At 39.6% G+C, this 19,813-nt stretch overlaps 1 protein-coding gene across 1 annotated transcript in view; it reads right to left on the reverse strand.

The window, feature by feature from the left end:
- galnt9 (polypeptide N-acetylgalactosaminyltransferase 9) overlaps positions 1-19,813 on the reverse strand; it is a 108,615-nt gene that overhangs the window by 34,682 nt on the left and 54,120 nt on the right. The window contains exons 5-6 of the mRNA XM_042000469.1: positions 15,691-15,888; positions 8,206-8,323 (exon numbers count right to left, since the gene is read on the reverse strand). Coding sequence (XP_041856403.1) covers positions 8,206-8,323; positions 15,691-15,888 — 316 coding nt within the window. The remainder of the gene's footprint in view (positions 1-8,205; positions 8,324-15,690; positions 15,889-19,813) is intronic.

The raw sequence follows: 19,813 nt of genomic DNA on the forward strand, positions 1-19,813 counted from the left end.
TTTCTTGGAAAGATTGATTGGACTGTTGTGAAAGTGAGACAGACTTCATAAAGTAACTTGAATGGCTTCATAATGGCTCAGATAGCTCGTGGGCATTGTGTGTGTTTAAAGTTATCAAGACTGAGATTAACCTTATTTGGCTGGAAAGTGGATCTTGGCTAGTAATATATATATATATATAACTAGCAGCTCGCTGATGAATGACATGTCAGAAATAAAAATCCATCCCATTAGCATTAGTGATCACTCACCAGTATCATTCACTCTGAGAAGTAAGAGCAATAAACCAGCAACTAGAAACTGGAGATTTAATACGTCATTACTTAAAGATCCTGAGTTTATCAGCTACTTCAAAAGAGAATGGTCCTTATATCTAGAAAATAACGACTTGCCAGAAACTTCAGCGTGTGTTCTTTGGGAAGCAGGAAAAGCAGTAAATGAGAGGGACAATAATTTCCTTTTCTTCTCATAAGAAAAAGAAGGAAACTTTGAGAATTTCAGAGTTAGAACTCAGAATTAAATCTTTAAAGGACGCTTACCATGTCTCCCTAGAAGAACACACACTAAATGCTATAAGGAAAGCTAAACTTGAATTTAATGAAATAATAGATAAAAAGACGCAGTTCTTGGTGCAAAGACTTCGCTTGGAGAATTTTGAGCATGGCAACAAATCTGGAAGGTTCCTGGCTAATCAGTTAAAAACAAATAAGGAGAAAACAACCATCTCCTCTGTCAGAGATCCAGAAGGAAACATCAGCCACGACCCTGACAAGATAAATAACACTTTCAAAGAATTCTATAAAACATTATATACATCACAACTAACTACAACAGATGACAATATTGATAAATTTCTTAGTAACATCAATCTTCCTAAATTAAAACATGAAGATAAAATGGTCTTGGATTCCCCCCTTTCAGTCGGCGAACTCCAAGAAGCTCTGCAGCATATGCCCAACAATAAAGCTCCAGGTCCAGATGGTTACCCAGCAGAATTCTACAAAGAATTCTGGACAATGCTGGCACCCACTTTCTACAATATATTAGAAATAAAGGAAAAACAAAAAATACCTTCAAATGTGAACCTAGCCAATATTACTCTACTATTAAAACCAGGTAAAGACCCGACACTTCCATCCAGTTACCGTCCAATTTCATTAATAAATGTAGATCTCAAAATAATTAGCAAAGCTTTGGCCAGAAGAATAGAAAAAATAACCCCTCTAATAATACATCCTGACCAAACAGGCTTTATTAAAGGTAGACATTCCTCTACTAACATGCGTAGATTAATTAACATCATAGATTATTCTACTCTACATAATCTGGAATCCACAGTAATTTCTTTAGACGCAGAAAAAGCGTTTGACCGAGTAAACTGGAAATTTTTATTTGCAACGTTAAACAAATTTGGGTTTGGGTCATCTTTCATAGATTGGATAAAGATATTATATAACAACCCAAATGCATGTGTGAAGACCAATGATCAAACCTCTCCAAGCTTCTGTTTGCAGAGAGGCACCAGACAGGGCTGCCCGCTTTCTCCATCACTCTTTGCTATTTTTATTGAACCCCTAGCTGCTGCCATAAGACAAAATAAAGAGATTAAAGGAATCCATGCCAAAAATATAGAACACAAGATAAGTCTTTATGCTGATGACGTATTACTTTTTCTCCAGAACTCACCGACGTCTCTCCCCCAGACAATCACACTTATTAACACATTCTCATCAATATCTGACTACTCTATTAACTGGTCTAAGACTATTATTATGCCCATCAACTGTGACCTACAAAACATACCCAATACTACAATACAGTCTGGAAACATTAGATATCTAGGCATAAACATTTCCCCCAGGTTATCAGAACTAACAAAGCTAAATTATGTCCAGCTACTTAAAGCAATAGAGGATGATCTCTCACGGTGGAGGCACTTACCCATATCACTCATGGGGAGGGTCGCCACAGTTAAAATGATGGTTCTATCTAAAGTAAACTACCTGTTTTCAATGATACCCACTAAACCATCCTCCAGTTGGTTTAAGTCACTGGACTCACATATATCTAAATTTTTATGGAAAAATAAGCCATCACGTATCAGTCTAAAAACTTTACAACAGACTAAAGATAGAGGCGGATTGGAGCTACCCGACTTTAATCATGTTTTCTTAGCTAACAAGCTGCAGTATATCTCCAAATGGCTTAAACCTAGCAGTCTGGATGAAACATGGTTAGATGTAGAGCAAGCATTGTGTGAGGATGTGTTTATCTCTGACCTGCCATTCATCAGCTCAACCATCAAAACACATAAGTGTTTTAAAAGCATCAATATCAGTTCCTCCTTAGTGGCTTGGTGGGATTTTCTAAAAATAACCAAATCCTCACTTTTTCCATGTAAGTTTACACCCCTCTGGAACAACCCTGACATCCTGCAAAACAAAAAGCTTATCAATTTTACTCAATGGAAAAATAAAGGAATAAAACAGTTAGAACATATAATAGAAAATGGAAACTTCTTATCATTTAATATTCTCACTTCACAATATGGAATCAGTAGCAAAACATTTTTAGAATATCACCAGCTTAAATCTATTATATGTAAAAAATATACCATTAATCAATTAAACTTACAGCTACCTATTAGGGTGGCAGAATTCATGAATCTCAATGCCCCAAAGCTATTATCAAAAACATATAGACTATTATCTAAACTAGAAGACTCAATCTGTCTTCCAACTTCAAAATGGGAGGGTGACTTATCCAGTAACTTTAATAAAGATAAATGGTCACAAATATGTTTAAACACCTTTAAAATGACTAAAAATTCAAATATGCAACTAATAGAATTCAAAATTCTGCATAGAACTCATTATACAGGACAAAGGATGTTCAGGATAGGTCTGTCACAATCAAACATCTGCACACACTGCAATGAAAACACACCAGACAACTACCTCCATGCCTTGTGGTCCTGCACAGCTGTCCGCAGGTTCTGGCTTCAGGTATGTGTGGACATGTCAACATGGTTTAAATGTAATATTCCTACAATCCCCGCACTATGTCTACTAGGTGACTTAGGTGACATTAATATGGCAATTAACTCTGCACACATGATACACACAGCATTATGCATCGCAAAGAAAACTATCCTTGTGAACTGGAAAAACAAAAATAATCTGTGTATTCAGCAGTTTAGGAATCTCTTAGTTGACCACATCAGTAGTGAGACAATGTCTGCCTCCTCAAAGAACTATTTGGCTGAATCTCATTCCTTCTGGTCCCCTGTGCTTAGTTCCATCACTTAATGTAGGTGAAGGACTGTGACCTCGTTGCTATGGGGGTTTGAGAAATGGCCGGGAGTGACTGGTGGTTGCGGGTTCTTTGTGGTTGCCCGTGGTGCGGGACCGGGCTGCTCTGCGGTGGGGGTGGATCTGGGTCTGGCCCCATCGGAGGCTGTGGGGGCCAGCGGTTGGAGTCGCCTCGTGGCGGGGGGTGAGGCCACTGGTGGTGCCTGGGTTGGTGGGCGTCGGTCCTGGGCCGGGTGGCCGGGCTATTCTGGGGCGGGCTGGGCGGGGGTTCTGGGCTCTGGTGCCCGGGGGTGGTCCTCCTCCCTCTGGGGTGGTGGGCTCCGTATGTGCCTGGGGTCTGGGCCTGCCTGGATGTGCTGCCGTGGTGTGGGTTGGTGCATGCCCTGGTGTCTGGTTGACACCCTGGGACCCAGGGTATGGCCCGGGGGCAGGGGGGGTGTAGGGGTTTGAAGGAGGGCTGAGTGGGATTCGGGGGATTATAGGAGGAGGTGCTGGGGTGTGAGACAGGGATGCTTGTATGTTGTGTGTGTGTGTCTATACTTTGGATGTTTGTGTGAATGGGGGAGTATATTTGTGTGCGTGCGTATGCATGTATTAGGATGAGTGGGGGTGTGTCTGGGGAGTGAGAGTGGGAGGGTTGGATGCTGTGCGAGTGTTTAAATTTTTTGGGTGGGGCTGAGAGGGCATATGTGAGTTAGGATGAGTGGGAGTGTGCAAGGAAATAGGTGTGTGCATGTGTTTCTGTGTGTGGTTGGGGCGGAGTTAAGTGCACTTGTGGGGGGGGGGGGGGGCTGGGCGGGCCTGGGGGTGGTGGGCCGTGGGTCTGCCGCTGTCCCCATCCTCTCATTCCCCGTTAGGGGTGTGGGAGGGTGGGTATTTTCTGGGGTGGGTGGCGGCTCACTGGCTGCAGTCCCTGAATGGCCCGGTCATGGGGGGGCGGCCTCTCCTGGCCTGTCTTGCCCTGGGGGGCCTCCTGGGGAGCAGGGGTGCCTAATGCCACTAAAGGCTCATCATCCAGAGGGAAGTTTGCTTCTGGACGTACATCCCCGGACCCCTCTTACTTCCCGCTCTCTCTGTCTCACACACACACACCTAGGGAGTTGGGAGGCGTGGAGCCATGCGGGGTGGAACGGAGGAGACCATTCAGTGGTCTCCTTGGATGCACCCTGTGGCTACTCGCCTCTCAGTTTTAATTGCACCGAGACACCAAAACACAAGAAACACAACACACAAACAACACCTGGGGGGCATGGCATGCGGTGCATGGTGGGCGGGGCCACTTAGGTAGCTCATAGCAGTCACTGCCCCTCAATTTTAATTGCACACAACACACACTACATAAACAGTCAGGAACGTGGAGGGAGAGGGTATTGGGGACCTCTTACACCCCTGCTCCTCCTGTGTGTGGCTGGGGGCGGGCAAGGGGGGGTGGTTGCCCCGGGGCCGGGTCCCAGGGTGGCTGCGCTGGTGGGCTGCTGGCTCTGTGGGGGTTGGGTCAAGGGGGGGTGCTTGGGGCTCGCTGTCCGCTGGTCCGCCTGGGGTGTCCCCTACGGGGCATGGTGGGTGGGTTGTGTGTGGCGTGACTGTGTGGTGGTGAGTGATTGTGGGTGCGGCACGGGGGAGGGTGTGAGTGTGGGGTTATATGGGGTGCAGATTGAAGTAGGTGGAGAGTGGGGGGAGGGGGCCGATAGCACCCTGGTTCCCGGGGTGTGCGGCTGGAACATCGGGGTGTGTGCTGGCCTACGCCGGGTGGCTGTCTGGGGGGGCCTGGTCCTCCTAGGCATGTTGTGGGCCCTCTGCTTTTGGGGGGTGGGGCGGCCGCCTCTGGGCTCCTGGGGCCCTGGGCCCTTCGCTTGTGCTGCCCTGGGTGGCCGGTCCCTGGCGGGGCCGGCGGCTGCTGATCTTGGCCCACTGGGGCCTGTGCCCCTGGACTGTGGGGGGCTCTTGCTGGGGCTCTCCTCTGCCGCCCTTCGGGTGGGGCTGGAGTCGTCTTTGTGGTGGGGTGGCTTGGGTTGGTGCTCCGGGTCTGCTGCTGAGGGCCCTGCCCAGGCCCTGGTCTGCCTCTGGCCTCCGTGGAGCAAGGTCGCATTTGCATGATCTCACTCACCACTCTTCATCACTGATCACTCCTTGTTTCTCATGCTCTGCATGCTGACACAGTCACTAAGTTGTCTAGTGGGTTTTTAATTTAAGCGATAATTCTTAAAATTTTTTTTTTTTTGTATTTTTCCTGTGAGTTAGTACCTGGTCTTTTTGATTTGGTTATTATTTAAAAACTCTTAATGACTGGCAGCCCTGTTTTTTTTTTTTTTTTTGCTGTGTGTGTGTTTCTGCTTTTGTAAAAGTTGTAGGAAATATTCTGGTGTGTTCATGTACAGGTGTAACAGTTTGTTGTCTGGTGATGGTGTGGATTGAAGGGTCGTTTCCTTCTGTCTGTGATCTTTTTGTCTCCTTTCTTCTTTCCCTTTTGCTCTTTTTGCTATTTTCCATCTTTTTCTGTCCCCTCCGGTCAGGTCCAGCAAGATTACATAGATTCCGTGATTCAAAGTAAATAAATAAATAAATTAATCACATTATCAAGAGGAGCCTTACCCATAGGCCTCCCCTTGGAAGAGCAAATTTGTTCAGCACGATACAGCAGTGGGAGACACATAATATGATGAACTTGTATTGACACTTCTGGCAAATTTTATCATTTCTGTCCCAAGTCTTTTTTCTGTTTGCAAAAGGACCTTCGTGGATGCTGCAACTTCCAACAAGCCATCTACAACTGTTTACAAAGGTATCTAATTACAATGCTGCTTGTAGTGACAGAATAAGAAGATTCTTGTTAACTAATACAGTTGCTGATTCAATATGGCATACACCTTATTGATTACAAAGCCTAAAATCTAACCAGACATAACACCAGGAAAGTGCTACAGTATTTACGCATGTATCTCTTTCACTTCATGAAGCAGGGAGCATCTTCTATCAGTTTGCCTTGTCTGCAGATTTATTTCCATTTCTTTTCATTTACAAGTTCTGCCTTATAAATTATTTCATGCCTGTACAAACAGAAAAATTCTGTCAGATCTTTGATACATTTTTCTTCCAATAGCTGTATTCTAATCCTTTCCTCTTGGAATCACACGCAGTACAGTGTGCTGTATAATGAGTCTCTGCACATCCTGGCCCTTTCACCACTTACACAAGAGGCCAGTTCTTTGGATCTTGGAAGTGTTTTCTCTCTCTCTTTTTTTTTTAAACACAAAGCAAGCAAGAAGAGGCCACATTTCACAAATAAAACACCATAACCTTTCAGAATGATCCCTGCCTTTTATCAGCTCCCTGCAGTCAGATGATACTAGGCAGACTCTGCTATTGTGAGCTGCCCTGCTAATTGTTAAACATGCTCTTGTCAATCAAACCTATCCCAAATGGCAACTCTTCAGCTCACTACAATGAGTTGCCTGAGTAGCCTTAGAGGAGTAATTGCGGTCCATTCACCAGGGGCCTGACTCTATTCCATTAGTGGCAGTATATTATGAATGCTGAAGCGGGTTGTTGATGGTAGACTTATTCAAGCTTGTGTGTACATTGAATGGCTCCTATTTTTTCCTGTAGCATGTGTTTCATTTCCTTGCAGACAGGCCAAACAGGAGGAGAGGTAATTGCATTTGTGGTGGCATTGTGTTTCCAGACAGAGCAGGATATTCTCTTCACTTAATGAATCAAAATGCTAGGAGTAAATATTCTTTGGAAGAAAAGACATTTGCTGAGGAAATTGCATATGCAAGGGCCAAAACCACAGCTACACTATATCACACAGTTCAATAGAGTTGTTCTTGGTTTATTTAGCTGCTGTAACTGAATTGATCTCAACCACATACCTCATCCAACACACTAGCATGGTTTGTTAGGTACATAAGAGCAGTTTCACTGTATGACAAAACATTGTGCAACCTTACAGAAGGTCGCTGCTGGTTGACACAAAGCAGAAATTTTTGAGTTATCATTCTATGTAAGCAGCAGATGATTATCTCATTACTGTAGCGGACAGTAAAAAAATCATGCTATTTATATGGGGGCAGCTACTCTATGTGGAATAATAGGTGGCTTTGAAATGGTCATCAACAACCATAAATGTCTCTGGCTTCAATAAAGCACTAAAGCAATTTGTAAGCCCAGATCCATTCTCCAGCCTCTGTTCAAGTGCTTTTTCAAAGGCAGCCACTACTTCAAAGGTGTCGTTGAAGCCATCTTAAGATTTTGAAATGGATGTGGGGACAACGTTAAATGAAGAGCGGGGTCTTTCAAGCATTTCTCATTCCAATAAGCCCAAGAAGTGCGTCTAGATTCAGAATGGTTCCACTTGGCTGGAGAGAAACATTTTCTGAATTTAAACGCTAACCAATTCCTCAGCAAGCCTTTCGCTCACATGAAGCGTTAAATTCAACTCAAAGCAGCAGCAAAAGAGATTTACATTTTCCGTATACAGGCTTTAGACCCTTTGGGTTGGATGAAGATTTGCTTTAGCAGGGAGATTTTTTCCCCCTCTACTTCCATCTAAGAAACTGTAAAGTTTAATCATGGTCTCTGTTGACGCCCCAGGGTTTTGTATTTTAAGCTGGATCCCACTAGCGTCAGAAAATAAAACTGTATCATAAGCTGATCAAAGCCGTCAATATTTCACCAATCAATCCAAACAGGAATGTTTATCAAAGCATTAACCCTGAAAATATTGGATTTGTAATTACAACTTTATTCACAAAACCTCTGAGGGAAAGAAAAGTCTTATTTAAATAAAACTTTTTTTTTTTGCTGCAGCTCTCGGAGAGCTTATTTTCCTCTTTGCACAGTGACTGATTTTTATGTGTTTTAGCAGCAAATTGAGTGATAATCTAGTCCTTACCCTCATGCCGAGCTCAATGTTCTCGCCTCCATAGACCTCCATGCCAGGATCCAGCAGGCCAATCTCACCAAAGTACTCCCGGTCTACCACAAAGGAGCAGCCAATCATCGCTGGAGTTCTGGATGAGCAAAAAGAAAGGAGTTTTATTTTCTTCATTGTCATTTAACCACAATATTTTGTAAACCTACAAGCTTTCCAAAAGCCATCATGGGTTTTTGCTTGCACCATAGACAGTCTTGTTTGTTTCCATTCATTTAGCCTAGAGTTATACCACATGGAGAGATGAGCACATTGTGAAGCAGTAACTGTCAGTGTGCACTGCTCTGATGTTTTATAAAACACAGGCAACACAGAGGCTTGAATAATATCAGACGACGATGAATAAAACAAGTTTAATCCAGTTGTAAATCACAGAGAAGTTTAGTTTTACTCAAATTTTAGATCTATGCATCTCTTCAGCTGGTGGATTAAACCTACAAAAATTAAATATGTCCACTATTTCTTCTCAGGCTGAGACTTGAGATCTTTGCCCATGTTTATGTGTGCACTGAAAAAGGCTGGGTTAAAAATTAAAAAATAATTAATTGATTCAAATTAAATAAATCCAATAACAATTCATTAAACTTAGAGATCAGTTTTTAAAAATTTCCTGTTTCAGTCAGGAGCAGATGGAGTATTTCTCCTGCTCCAGTGTTACGACGAAAGCTTCACAGTCATCATGGCAAAGCGCACACCTGAACAACTGAATCTACGTCACTGAAGGAATTTCTGGCTCATATTACAGCTTTAAATGATTCAATATTCTTTGTAGGTTTTATTCACATCAACATGTTATCTGAGGTCTGAACTTTAAGAATATTTAGAGCGACGCCACTGAATGGTTTCATCAGGACATTTAAAAAGTTTTACTTTTCTTCTGTCCTGTGGGTTTTTTATTTTTATTTACTTATTTTTTTATTTATTTTTTCCATCACAGCATTTCTGGCTCTTAATCTGGGGAAACACTGTATTGTTCTGGTATTTAAAAAATGCATGTAGATGTGGCTGATCAGATTATCACAGTAATCTGATTACTCCCAAATATCTGATTTTGATTGTCAAGTAAATGCACTCAGTGTTTTATATATAAAAAAAAATTAATAAAAAAAAGATATCTGAGAATGTCTTTAATATTCAAGAAAAATAGAGGGTGTTACATAATTAGCTGTAAAAGAATCAATATCGAATCGGATTTAATAGAAATCGAATCAAAAAAGGCTGTTGTGAATCAGATCAAATTGATTCGGGAAATTAGTGACGATCCAGCCCTAGCACTGAACAATGACTGCCTTTTAGCATATACACAGCGCAAAGGTGATGCGGATCTAGCTGCTCCCTGACAAATGCATACCTTTACAGTGGTCAGAACAAACAATGAGGGGGTGAATGGGTTAAGCTATTACAGTTGGATCACTATAAAAATATGTGACTGAATAGCTGTGCTCTTGATTTGCTAACGTTTTATGTCCAGACCTGGTCAGGGCTTGTACTGTGTTTATATTATTGTCTTACTGAAAAAGAACAATTAGCTGATGATGGAATTAATTGCAAAGCTTTTCAGCTGTAAGACCAAATTAATGAGCTGAAAAGCAAAAAACTATATTTAATCTGTTGCAAACTAAGGTATCATTTGGTGGGTTCATTACAATGCCACATTTTTCTTCATTTTCATACAGTTTGATTTAAAAAAAAAGCTTGAATAGGCTATATAGTTTTAAAAAATACTATACACACAAAAGGAAAGAATACATGACAACATAACTTTTATTACACATTCCAGTTCAATACTGCAATCCAGAATAATGCTATGTGTAGACCCTACAAAGCAACATCTTGTCAGGTCTAAAGTGGCTTGAACAAAACCTTTATTCAGGGTCCTGAAGTGTATTATAATTGTGTAGTGACCAATGAGTTGCTTGAATCATCTTTCTAGCGTAAGGCCTGGGGTACATTCAGCATACATGTTATTACAAGCAAACACAGTGACATAGATGAAAGGGAAAAGCATGTCTACAGCTTCACTTTGAGAGATATAGTGGTGGGTAGTACTTTAAAGTGGTTTTGGAGCTGCACTGTGATTTATTGACTCCGTCTTAAAACAGTGCTCTGAGCCATACTGTGTATGAGCCAAAGAGAAAGGTGCTTTTAGGTTTAGACCTCATAAAACACCATGTGGACCATCACTTTTGAGTGCCATTTTGAAAATCCTGGGTCAGTATATAAATAATAATGACAAAAAGCTGCAAACCTATTATACTGAAAAGCTTATTTCCAAATTTTGCTCACTTGCTTTAAATCAGTGTTTCTCAATCCAGGCTCTCTGGACCCACTGCTCTGCATGTCTTAGATGTGTTCCTATTCCAACACACCTGATTTAAATTAATGAACTTCCTCATTAAGTTCTTTGCAACCTGTTAATGAGCCATTCATTTAATTCAGGTGTGTTAAAGTAGGGATACTTCTACAACAGGCAGGGCAGGGGTTCCGGAGGACCTGGATCGAGAAACACTGCTTTAAATGGTTTTAAAACTGAACATTCATAGTGTATCTTCAACTCATGGCTTCAAGGAGCTCAAGTTTAAATGCTTTAAAAATTTACAATAAGAAGGTGTTGCAAAACTTTGCACCATTCTTTTTGCTTTATTGTTATTACTGATTGACAGATGTGGTTAAACACACTTTTCATAAAAACGTGTTTTTGCAGACTATCATTATTCATGCTTGGTGACACACATTTTTACTTCCTGACATACAGTAGCTGCATACAGTCTTGTTTAAATCATAAGTGGGTGACAGCAAGGCTTTCAAGTGCCATTTTTCGCACAGGCTATGTAGATAAAAAAGAAAGACACAGCTCGTACTTTGCCTTGTTCCTCTCATCTCTTTGCTGGATAAGAGACTTATCTTACCTGTCTGTACAGCGTAAATTTTGCTTGGCTGTTTGCCTGGTGGGGGGGGGGGCAAATACAGTTTAACTGCTAATACAGTTCACGTGTTTAAACATATAAACTCAAGACCTCAAGTCAAATGCGCATGACAATATAACAGAAATCCCAACAACCTAATACTGTGCTCATTTCACTTGTGATATTTTTTCATGCCACATGAGATATGATGGATCTGCATTACATGTGCTTATATGCTAGAAAATTTGAGTAGGAAAAACACCTGTGTCTGTAGCAAAGTTTAAAGCTTTCTTCATTTGTCTGCTGTGCAAGGTGATCAAACAAGCAACATTAATGTAATTCTCCTACTAGAGCCTATTAACCCAAGCCAATTAAGTGAATAATTAGCCAGCTGTTCCTATTGAAATAGAAAAAAACCAAGCTGAATTCCATTCAGCTAAAGTGCGTTTAGGAATCACCTCACATCTCTTCAACTGAGAGAAAGCAAATAATGCAGAGTGAAATCAGTGTCTTTAAGCAGTACGTTGGTACATAACTGATATCTTGCATTTAGGAAACAACCAAAAGCAACAGCATCAAAACGAACACAGACAGGATAATGCTGGAGTTTTTTACTGCTCTTTTCGTTTAATGTGAAAAGGCTCTTTTTTTCTTAGAGTGCAGATGGTCAGCCGGTGGGGCTAATAAGCCTCTTTGCACCCTTTTGTCTTTGGTCCTTGCTTGCAGTACTTCTAAAAGCCAAAACACACCAATGGTGCACTGTTGCCATGATGTATGGTTCTTGTCATGTGCTATCACTAGCACCAGTGTTGGGAGTAGCGCGTTACAGTAACAATATTCCTTTTTTGGATAACAACATAAAGTAGTGCGTTACACTTAAAATATTGGTAACGAAATTACTTGACTGGACTACAGTAACGCATTTTTCTGCATTACTTGAGCCGTGTTTGCCTATGTGTAAAGTTCTGATCTGTTTTAAGTGGTACGCGCATGCTGCTGCCTGTGTATGTGCTTGCCTGGGCACGTTGCCATAGAGATCAATTTGCGTGACTTAGCTGATTGTGCACAACTATGGAGCTGGAGATGGAGACAGGGGCTTTTGGTGAGTGGTGATATTCACATTATTTTCAGTTCAGTCCAGTTTCAGTCCAAACTTGTGAGGAAAGATTCTGCTCGCCGGTCAGTGGAAGGAGACCTTCAGCAGCCGACCTGCCTAAACAAGCTAAGCTTTTTTCAACATTTCCTGGAGCGCAGCAGCCGGTGTTCGGTCAGTTTAGCATAAGCATTAGAGTAGCATACATTACATTAATGCGCATATGGGTTAGGGTTAGGGGCAGTCGTCAGTTTGCACTACGCGCATGCTGATCTGACAATGTATGCTAAACTGACAGCACACCGGTAAGACAGAAATTAACAAGCTTTTAGGAGACATGCTCCCCCTGTCGACTATTGAATTTTCCAGGTTTAGAAGAATACTAGATAAAATGGTTATGAGACAAGAGTGCCAATGTCTTCCCACAGACAAGGTTGTTGTTCTTATGGTTTTAAAGCCATTTTGTTTACAATATACAGTAAACACTATGCAGACAGGCAGTGATGGTTCGGCTGTGATGTTTGTCCATGTCTACATGATGAATTAAGAAATGGTAAAGTAATAAGTACTTTTCAAATGCAGTAACGAGTAAAGTAATTTCATTACAATTTACAGAAACAATGAGTAAACAGTAACTAATTCCTTTTTAGAGTAACTACTCCAACACTGAATAGCACTAATAGGAAGCATCCTGTGTCTAACCACAAAAACTATGATAAATTTCCCCACAGTAGTTGTCAGTTTTTCATTAAAAATTTCAAAAAGTGTGGTTCGATCAGCAGTATGTCTGAAAAGCTGCAGAACAACTGACATATCTGACAAGCTGCCATTTATATGTTGTTTCCTGACAACATACAACCTAAATATGCTGAAATATCCCCACATTTTATACCTTACTAGTATAGCAGCTGGCCAGTTATTTCTCAAGCCGTGTAATTAATCTCTTCTCATTCGTTTTACAAATGTATTTGATAAGTCTCACTCAAACACACACACACACACACACACACACACACACACACACACACACACACACACACACACACACACACACACACACACACACACACAAGCACACACAAAAAGGAAAAAAAATACACAAGAACTGTTAAAGCACAGTAGAGGGGCTGCAGTGGGATGGGAGTCAGGATGCACTTGGATGGAGCAGGCATAGCTGATTCAAAGGAAAATTTATATTTTAGACACTTGAAAATATACAGTGTTAAGAAATTAGGAACACAGCTGCACAACCAGTATTTCCTGGTATTCAGGGCTTTGGTTTTGAGGCACATCGTTTGATGCTGATGTGTTCTGGTCCTAATTTATGCAGAATGTGCAAGACATAAAATTTTAATTATTTTATTACTAGAAGGACAAGCTCATTTTATTTATACATCTTGTAATTTCTTTTTTCCTCTCTTTTTCTATTTGTCTTTATGCTAAGTTCAGGTGAGTATCTTACCTGGGTGTCTCTTATCTGATATCTGTAGTTTCCAAATTGATTTAAACTGTCTATTTTAGGTATAGGTTGGAGATGACAAACATATTCTAAGGCAGGCTTTTCATTTGCCACACAAATGACTTTCCATTAAATATCTTCATGTGATTAAAGAAACACATTTTTGTCCACCTTTCAAAACTACATTATTAAAAACTGCATTAATCTTTACATTTGCTTAAGAAAATCTATTTCGTAATCCAAATAACAAAATAGCTGCAATACTCTACATCCAGAATCTGACAATCTAGTTACTCTTTCATGAGCTTTGTTTCTGAAGCTATCCGAACAGCTTCAAAAGGCTTTGAGACTGAGCTCTGGGGGTGTCAGAGTCTCAGTCATTGATGGGCACAAGCCTTGAGGAAACAAGCAGGACAATGATTTCCAATAGAAATCCACACAGCCGGCACACCTCAGCAGGCCCTCGAGGCGATCTGTCCATTCGCAACATAAAGTCAATAGGGAGAAGGAACCAAGGCTGCAGCGTCTGAAACCCTTCTTTTATTGTTCTCCTTTCACAGGCGTAGCAGCTTATGCTCACTAATAAATGATTTTCATGGAGCTTTGAGAGGACATCCAATATTTAGTTCCAGGGTAGAGACTGTCATCACACTGTTTGTATGAGACACCTCGTATCAAATTGTAGTGTTACTGTGAGGTGATGAAACTGGTTTGGAATTTCATTTCTACTGCCCTTACTTGAAATTCTTAAGTATCGGAGGATGTGAAGGTGTTTTGCATTGATGGAATACATTCTGGCAAGAAGCACAAGAATATCACATGTATATACACATATGAAAGCAATATAAATTAATTGTAATTCAGCAACGGATAAAATTTACCCATATTGATTACTGATCAGTTTTAAACAGATGAATTATATTTCATGTTTGGTCTTACTTTGTTAGCATTACAGAGTTTTGGAGCCCACATTAACCCCGAATTGAAAAGCAGCTTTTAGATCCTTGCTGATGCTTTGCTGAATCTAAATACTTTACTCTGTTTGACTGTTTCCTCTTCCAGTTTTGTTGATTGTTTACACCCTCCAGGCTTGTTTTTCATCTTGTACAGTATTTATTTGCAAATGTCCCCATTTATCCTTAAGATATAATTTTTGCTAGTTTAAAAACCAGCTTCAGATGATTATAGAAAAAAAAAAGTTCATGTTCACGCTGACATGGCTGTTGGCAGAGCTCAGTTATCTTGAAAAGTTAAAAACAATATACAGTTCCTCTGTTATCAGTTTCTCTTTATCAACAGATGTCAGGCTGACTCCTTCCTCAAAACAGATGAGAATCAGCACAGAATATACGTTTTTGGAGAGAAACCTTTAACAGACGGGATCTTAAATAGAGCAATCATGACAGGAAAGGGAAACATCAACATGCACTGTGAAAACCATGTATTAACCAGAACATGTGGCCCAAAACCCTAAAATAAACTCATCATCATAAAAGAGCATAATATGGGCTCAGTCACCGCAGAAGTGTTTAAAGGTAAAGCTAAATTTTGACAACTCATCAACTTGCATCAAGCTGAACCTTTTAGTTACAGACACAACAGCTAGCCTAACTTGGAATATGAGACAATATCACTAATTTTACTTTCAAATCCAGATTTTGACCATGTCGTTGTAATTTAGAAACATGATAGAAGCCTCTCCTCTAATCAGGGAGGGTGTAATGAAATACCCTGTTCATATTCAAGACACAGTTACACTAATGACACCACGTCGCTAAGGCCTTGTGATCCTGCATCAAAATGAAGATATTCATCATATTAATTAGACAGCTTACTGCAGGAAGGCTTTATTTGTGTGTGGCACAGCGCACTACAGAATACCTGAGTTTGATGGTTCCATACATGAATAAGTCATATCTAAAGGCTATCCATATTTCATCAAACATCCTCATCTATAATGGATGCTGTTCACCAGCTGATGCACTCACCTGATAGGGGCTGTCTCATCGCCCTTGTCCAGCCACTCCTGTGGCGGGATGATGTACATACACCACAAACCCCAGTTGTAACCGTGGGCGGCGTTGGCATACTGCTGCACCTCAAAGTTGTTGTACTTGATGTTATCTATGGCAGGTAGGATGATGCGGGTGTGATCCTCCTTCATCCGGGTCAGAATAGGTTCAGACCTTTAAAAAGGTTAAAAAAAAAAGAAAGAAAAAGACAAAAAAGACACAACCAAGAGGTGAATTTCTGAATTAGGCATGTAGAAGCTTCATCAAGCATTTCTGGAAGGTGAGAATATAAAAAAGAGTGTAAGAGTCAAGTAGTCAGATACAAGGAAAATAATGATCCATGCCCATTTTCTCTCTGCCCTGTGGCATTTTGCATCATAAATATTGCAGTGAAGTTGGTCAAAATTTGCTCAATAAATAATGTAACTGAATATTAATATAATGGGGAATTTGCAAATGTCTTTTTGCATGAAATCAACTTAAATATTTTTCAAATTTCCTGAACTTAAAGTCATCTAGAGAGCAGTCATGGATGGCTGTAGAACTTTCACTACCTCCACATTTGCATGTGTTTTCAGCAGCATTGCAGACTTTCAAATCAGCATTTATTCAACATTCAAAACAATTTCCAGGATCTGCTTCCTTCCACTGTTCATGATGTAAAGGTTGTGCAAAATGAATTTTTCATGGAACAAAAAATAATATTGCATTTTATATCCCATGCTTGTGGAAACAAAATGTCAAAAAGAGACACGTTTACTCCAAAGGAAAATTGATAAGCAGTAGAACCCGACGAGGGAAAAAAACATGAGGTGAAAAAACGAGCTTAGAGGCCTGCAGTCTTTTTTTCTCTTTACACTGAAAATGTTGCTGTTTGGTTTCTTTGCTTTTCTTCAGTCTTTAACTCACATTGGCCTTAGCTGAAAAACCTTAAATGGAAAACTCTTATTCAGAAAGCCTTTAAGATGTCAATGAATGGCCCCTATTGGGCCAAAGTTTCAACTAAATTAAAAAGCAGGAGGTTTTATGGGAAGTTAACCTGCCATTTCTCTCTGAATGTCACTGGTTAATTCAAGTGGCAGCTATGACAGGTAACCTGACTCAGTCAAGTGCATACAAACACACAACTAGTCAATTTATTTCCTTTTTGTGGAAGTATTAAAACAGGCAAATGTACCATTGTGAGCCCATGCTCTCTACTTTTATTATCCTGAACTAATAGAATCTAGGCTCTATTAAACACCAAGGTAAAAGTGCGTTAGACTATCAGATTTGTCCTCTAAGTCCAAGGAGAAAGTATTATTTTCTAAAACATCAAGTTGTGTATATTTTATCCCTCACCAATAATGACAAGGACACCTACATAGACCAAAACTATCAGATATTCAAAGGTCTTGACATCATCAAAAGCAAAATTACCAATTTATCTTTTTAAATGTTCGTTCTTTGCAGAAACAGATTTGTTAATTGGTTTTGAAAGACTAAGCCTTGCTACTGTCAGAAATATGATGCTGTATGGTTCAGATGATTCCTTTTATTAGAAGTGGTTTTTCATTAGTGCCACGTGCTGTGTAGTAACCTCCCCCAGCTGTTCAAAGAAATATACTCAAGGACGGCAATGTTCAGACTGACACAAATATTTCTGGTACCAGAACAACTTGTGCATTTAAAATGAGGCTGCAATTATGGCAGGATAAATGCATCTCACAAGCAAAAACTCCCACGGTCCAGCTTTCTCTATCTCCCCACCCACTGACTTATTTCTCTGTCTTTGCCCTGATTCCCTCCCCTTCTCCCACTGCCCCCTCCAACTTCTCTTTAAAAAGTGAAAGGCATTTATCTTTCAAAAGGAAATTACTTTTTATCATATGAAGGTAGAGGACAGAGACTACAGAGGAAATAGATTCAAATTGAACCGTGTGGGGTGACATCAGTAATAAAATGAGCTAGTACTTAGAATAAGTCATCACTTAATAACATAAGAGAGAGATTGGCATAAGTACTGCAGGCACTTCTGAGAGGATGACAAATGGCTCTTTCTGGCTTTACTCTGAAGTCATCAACTGTTATAGAGTTGACCTTTTTCCAGTTAGTGTCTATATTGTTCATTACGAGTTATTGAAAGAAAAAAAATGTGGGCAATCATCATTTCCTGCTGTGTTGTTGTCAAGACAATTAAGCATAACTAATAATTAGATCTACCATTCCTAAAGAAGCACCAAACACTTAATGTGAGATATTTTGCAGTTTAGTAACAACAAACCTGTAGTCTTAGAGGATTTTGTACCAAAAGATACATCTATACTCAGTCTGTATAAATATTATGTGTTATCACTCTTAACATTCTGTAAAAGTCCCTTTATAGTTAATTTACTAATGCTTAATTCAATTTCATCAAGAACTACAATACTTATCTAAATCAATTTGAAACTTTGTACAATAAAATCAACCCAACAACGGACCCATTAAAATAGCCAAGTGGCAAAGTTAAACTCATATTCAATAGTTTTGACAACCTAAAACTTGGTTAAATATGTTTTCTTTTATTCCACCACGTATTTCCCATAGAGATTTTTTTTTTTTTTTTTATAGAGACCTGGCTAAGATAGCCAATTTCAAGTATTGATATGTACCATAAAATGAATCAGCATAAAAGTATAATTAGGATGGGGATTTTTAAAAAAAAAAATCATAATGCTGAGAAATGTTGAGAATAAAGTTGAATTACTATTTCATGAATAACGTGCTTTTACTAAATAATGCTGAGAGTAAACTCCCATAATAGATTTAATGAAGTTTGAAGGTCATTGATGCCAAAGTGTGTACATCCACGGGAGGCAAAGGTAAATTTCTGATCTGACTACAGATTATTTTATCATTCATAAAATATAGCAAGCTAACCACTGTTGACTGTCGATGGCAATGCTGTAAGTTCAGCTCATGCCGTGGTTTGTTATCTGTGTCACGGAAGCAGGGTGCCGGCCTCAGCTCCACATCTTCAGGCTCACGCATCTGAATCAACTCCACCACAATATAAACGTTCTCTTTTGAAATTAAATGAAATTGAAACTGTAATGCTTTTATGTATTTTCTATTGTTTGTTTTTTAAAAAATAGAAATAGTTCATAATAAATGGCAGTCTAAGTCTAAGTGCTCTGGAGGATGATGGCAGCTGGCAGGAATAATCTTTCTGTACCTTTCTGTCTTGAGATAAACTTGAAGAAGCCTCTCACTGAACACGCTCTATTGTTTTCTCACTGTGTTGATGGGTGTGAAGAATTGTCCATTATGTAGGTACATTTTTACACACAGATATAACCTCTGTCATATTTGCTTCTGGCCATAGCCAGTTGCTTCGACATGCAGAGATGTAGTCACATCTCTAAAGGTTGCTTTGTTTCTTTTTTTAAATAGATGCACTTTTTAGCACAAATTCGTGAAAACCCCTTGTACCTAAAAAAATAAACTTGTCTTTCTAAAACCTATTCTGAAGCACCTGTTCATTGATGTAAAAAAGTATTTTTTGTAAGTACAGACTGAATGTTGGTTTGATTTATTCTTTAGACTTTAATCTTCAAGTGTTATCTTTAGTCTTTTTCTTCCATTGTAATTTCTCATAAAAATTCAGCTTTATTCATAAAATCCAGACAGTCTTCTTTATTTCTTGGCCATCAGATCTTATTACAGATAAGTTAATAACTTACATTGACAAAAAAAACAATACAACTCCCTCACCATATTTCTTGATACCCTTAAATTAAATGATTGATATACAGTAGAGTTTTTCTCTCTCTCCAGAAAGAGCTCAAATGTCCAAGATGCACAGAAAGAAGATGCAGCTTAGACAAAATATATAATAGTATTTTTGTTTGTGTGAAGTAAGTGATCCCCAACTTACTAAATATAGAGACGATTGCATTCATAATGAAATGTAAGGATGCATACATAGTACAAGGATGTATAGAGAAGGAAGCTAAGTACATATACAAAATGTCACTATTATCAATAATGGGTGGAAAGGTGGTTTACACAAATATTTCAGAATTAAAAGTATAATGCAATTCTTTTTTGTTTCTTCTTGTTTTTTTTTCTTTTTCTT

The sequence above is a fragment of the Melanotaenia boesemani genome, chromosome 11 (genome assembly GCF_017639745.1).
Source record: "Melanotaenia boesemani isolate fMelBoe1 chromosome 11, fMelBoe1.pri, whole genome shotgun sequence".
NCBI classification, from domain to species: domain Eukaryota; kingdom Metazoa; phylum Chordata; class Actinopteri; order Atheriniformes; family Melanotaeniidae; genus Melanotaenia; species Melanotaenia boesemani.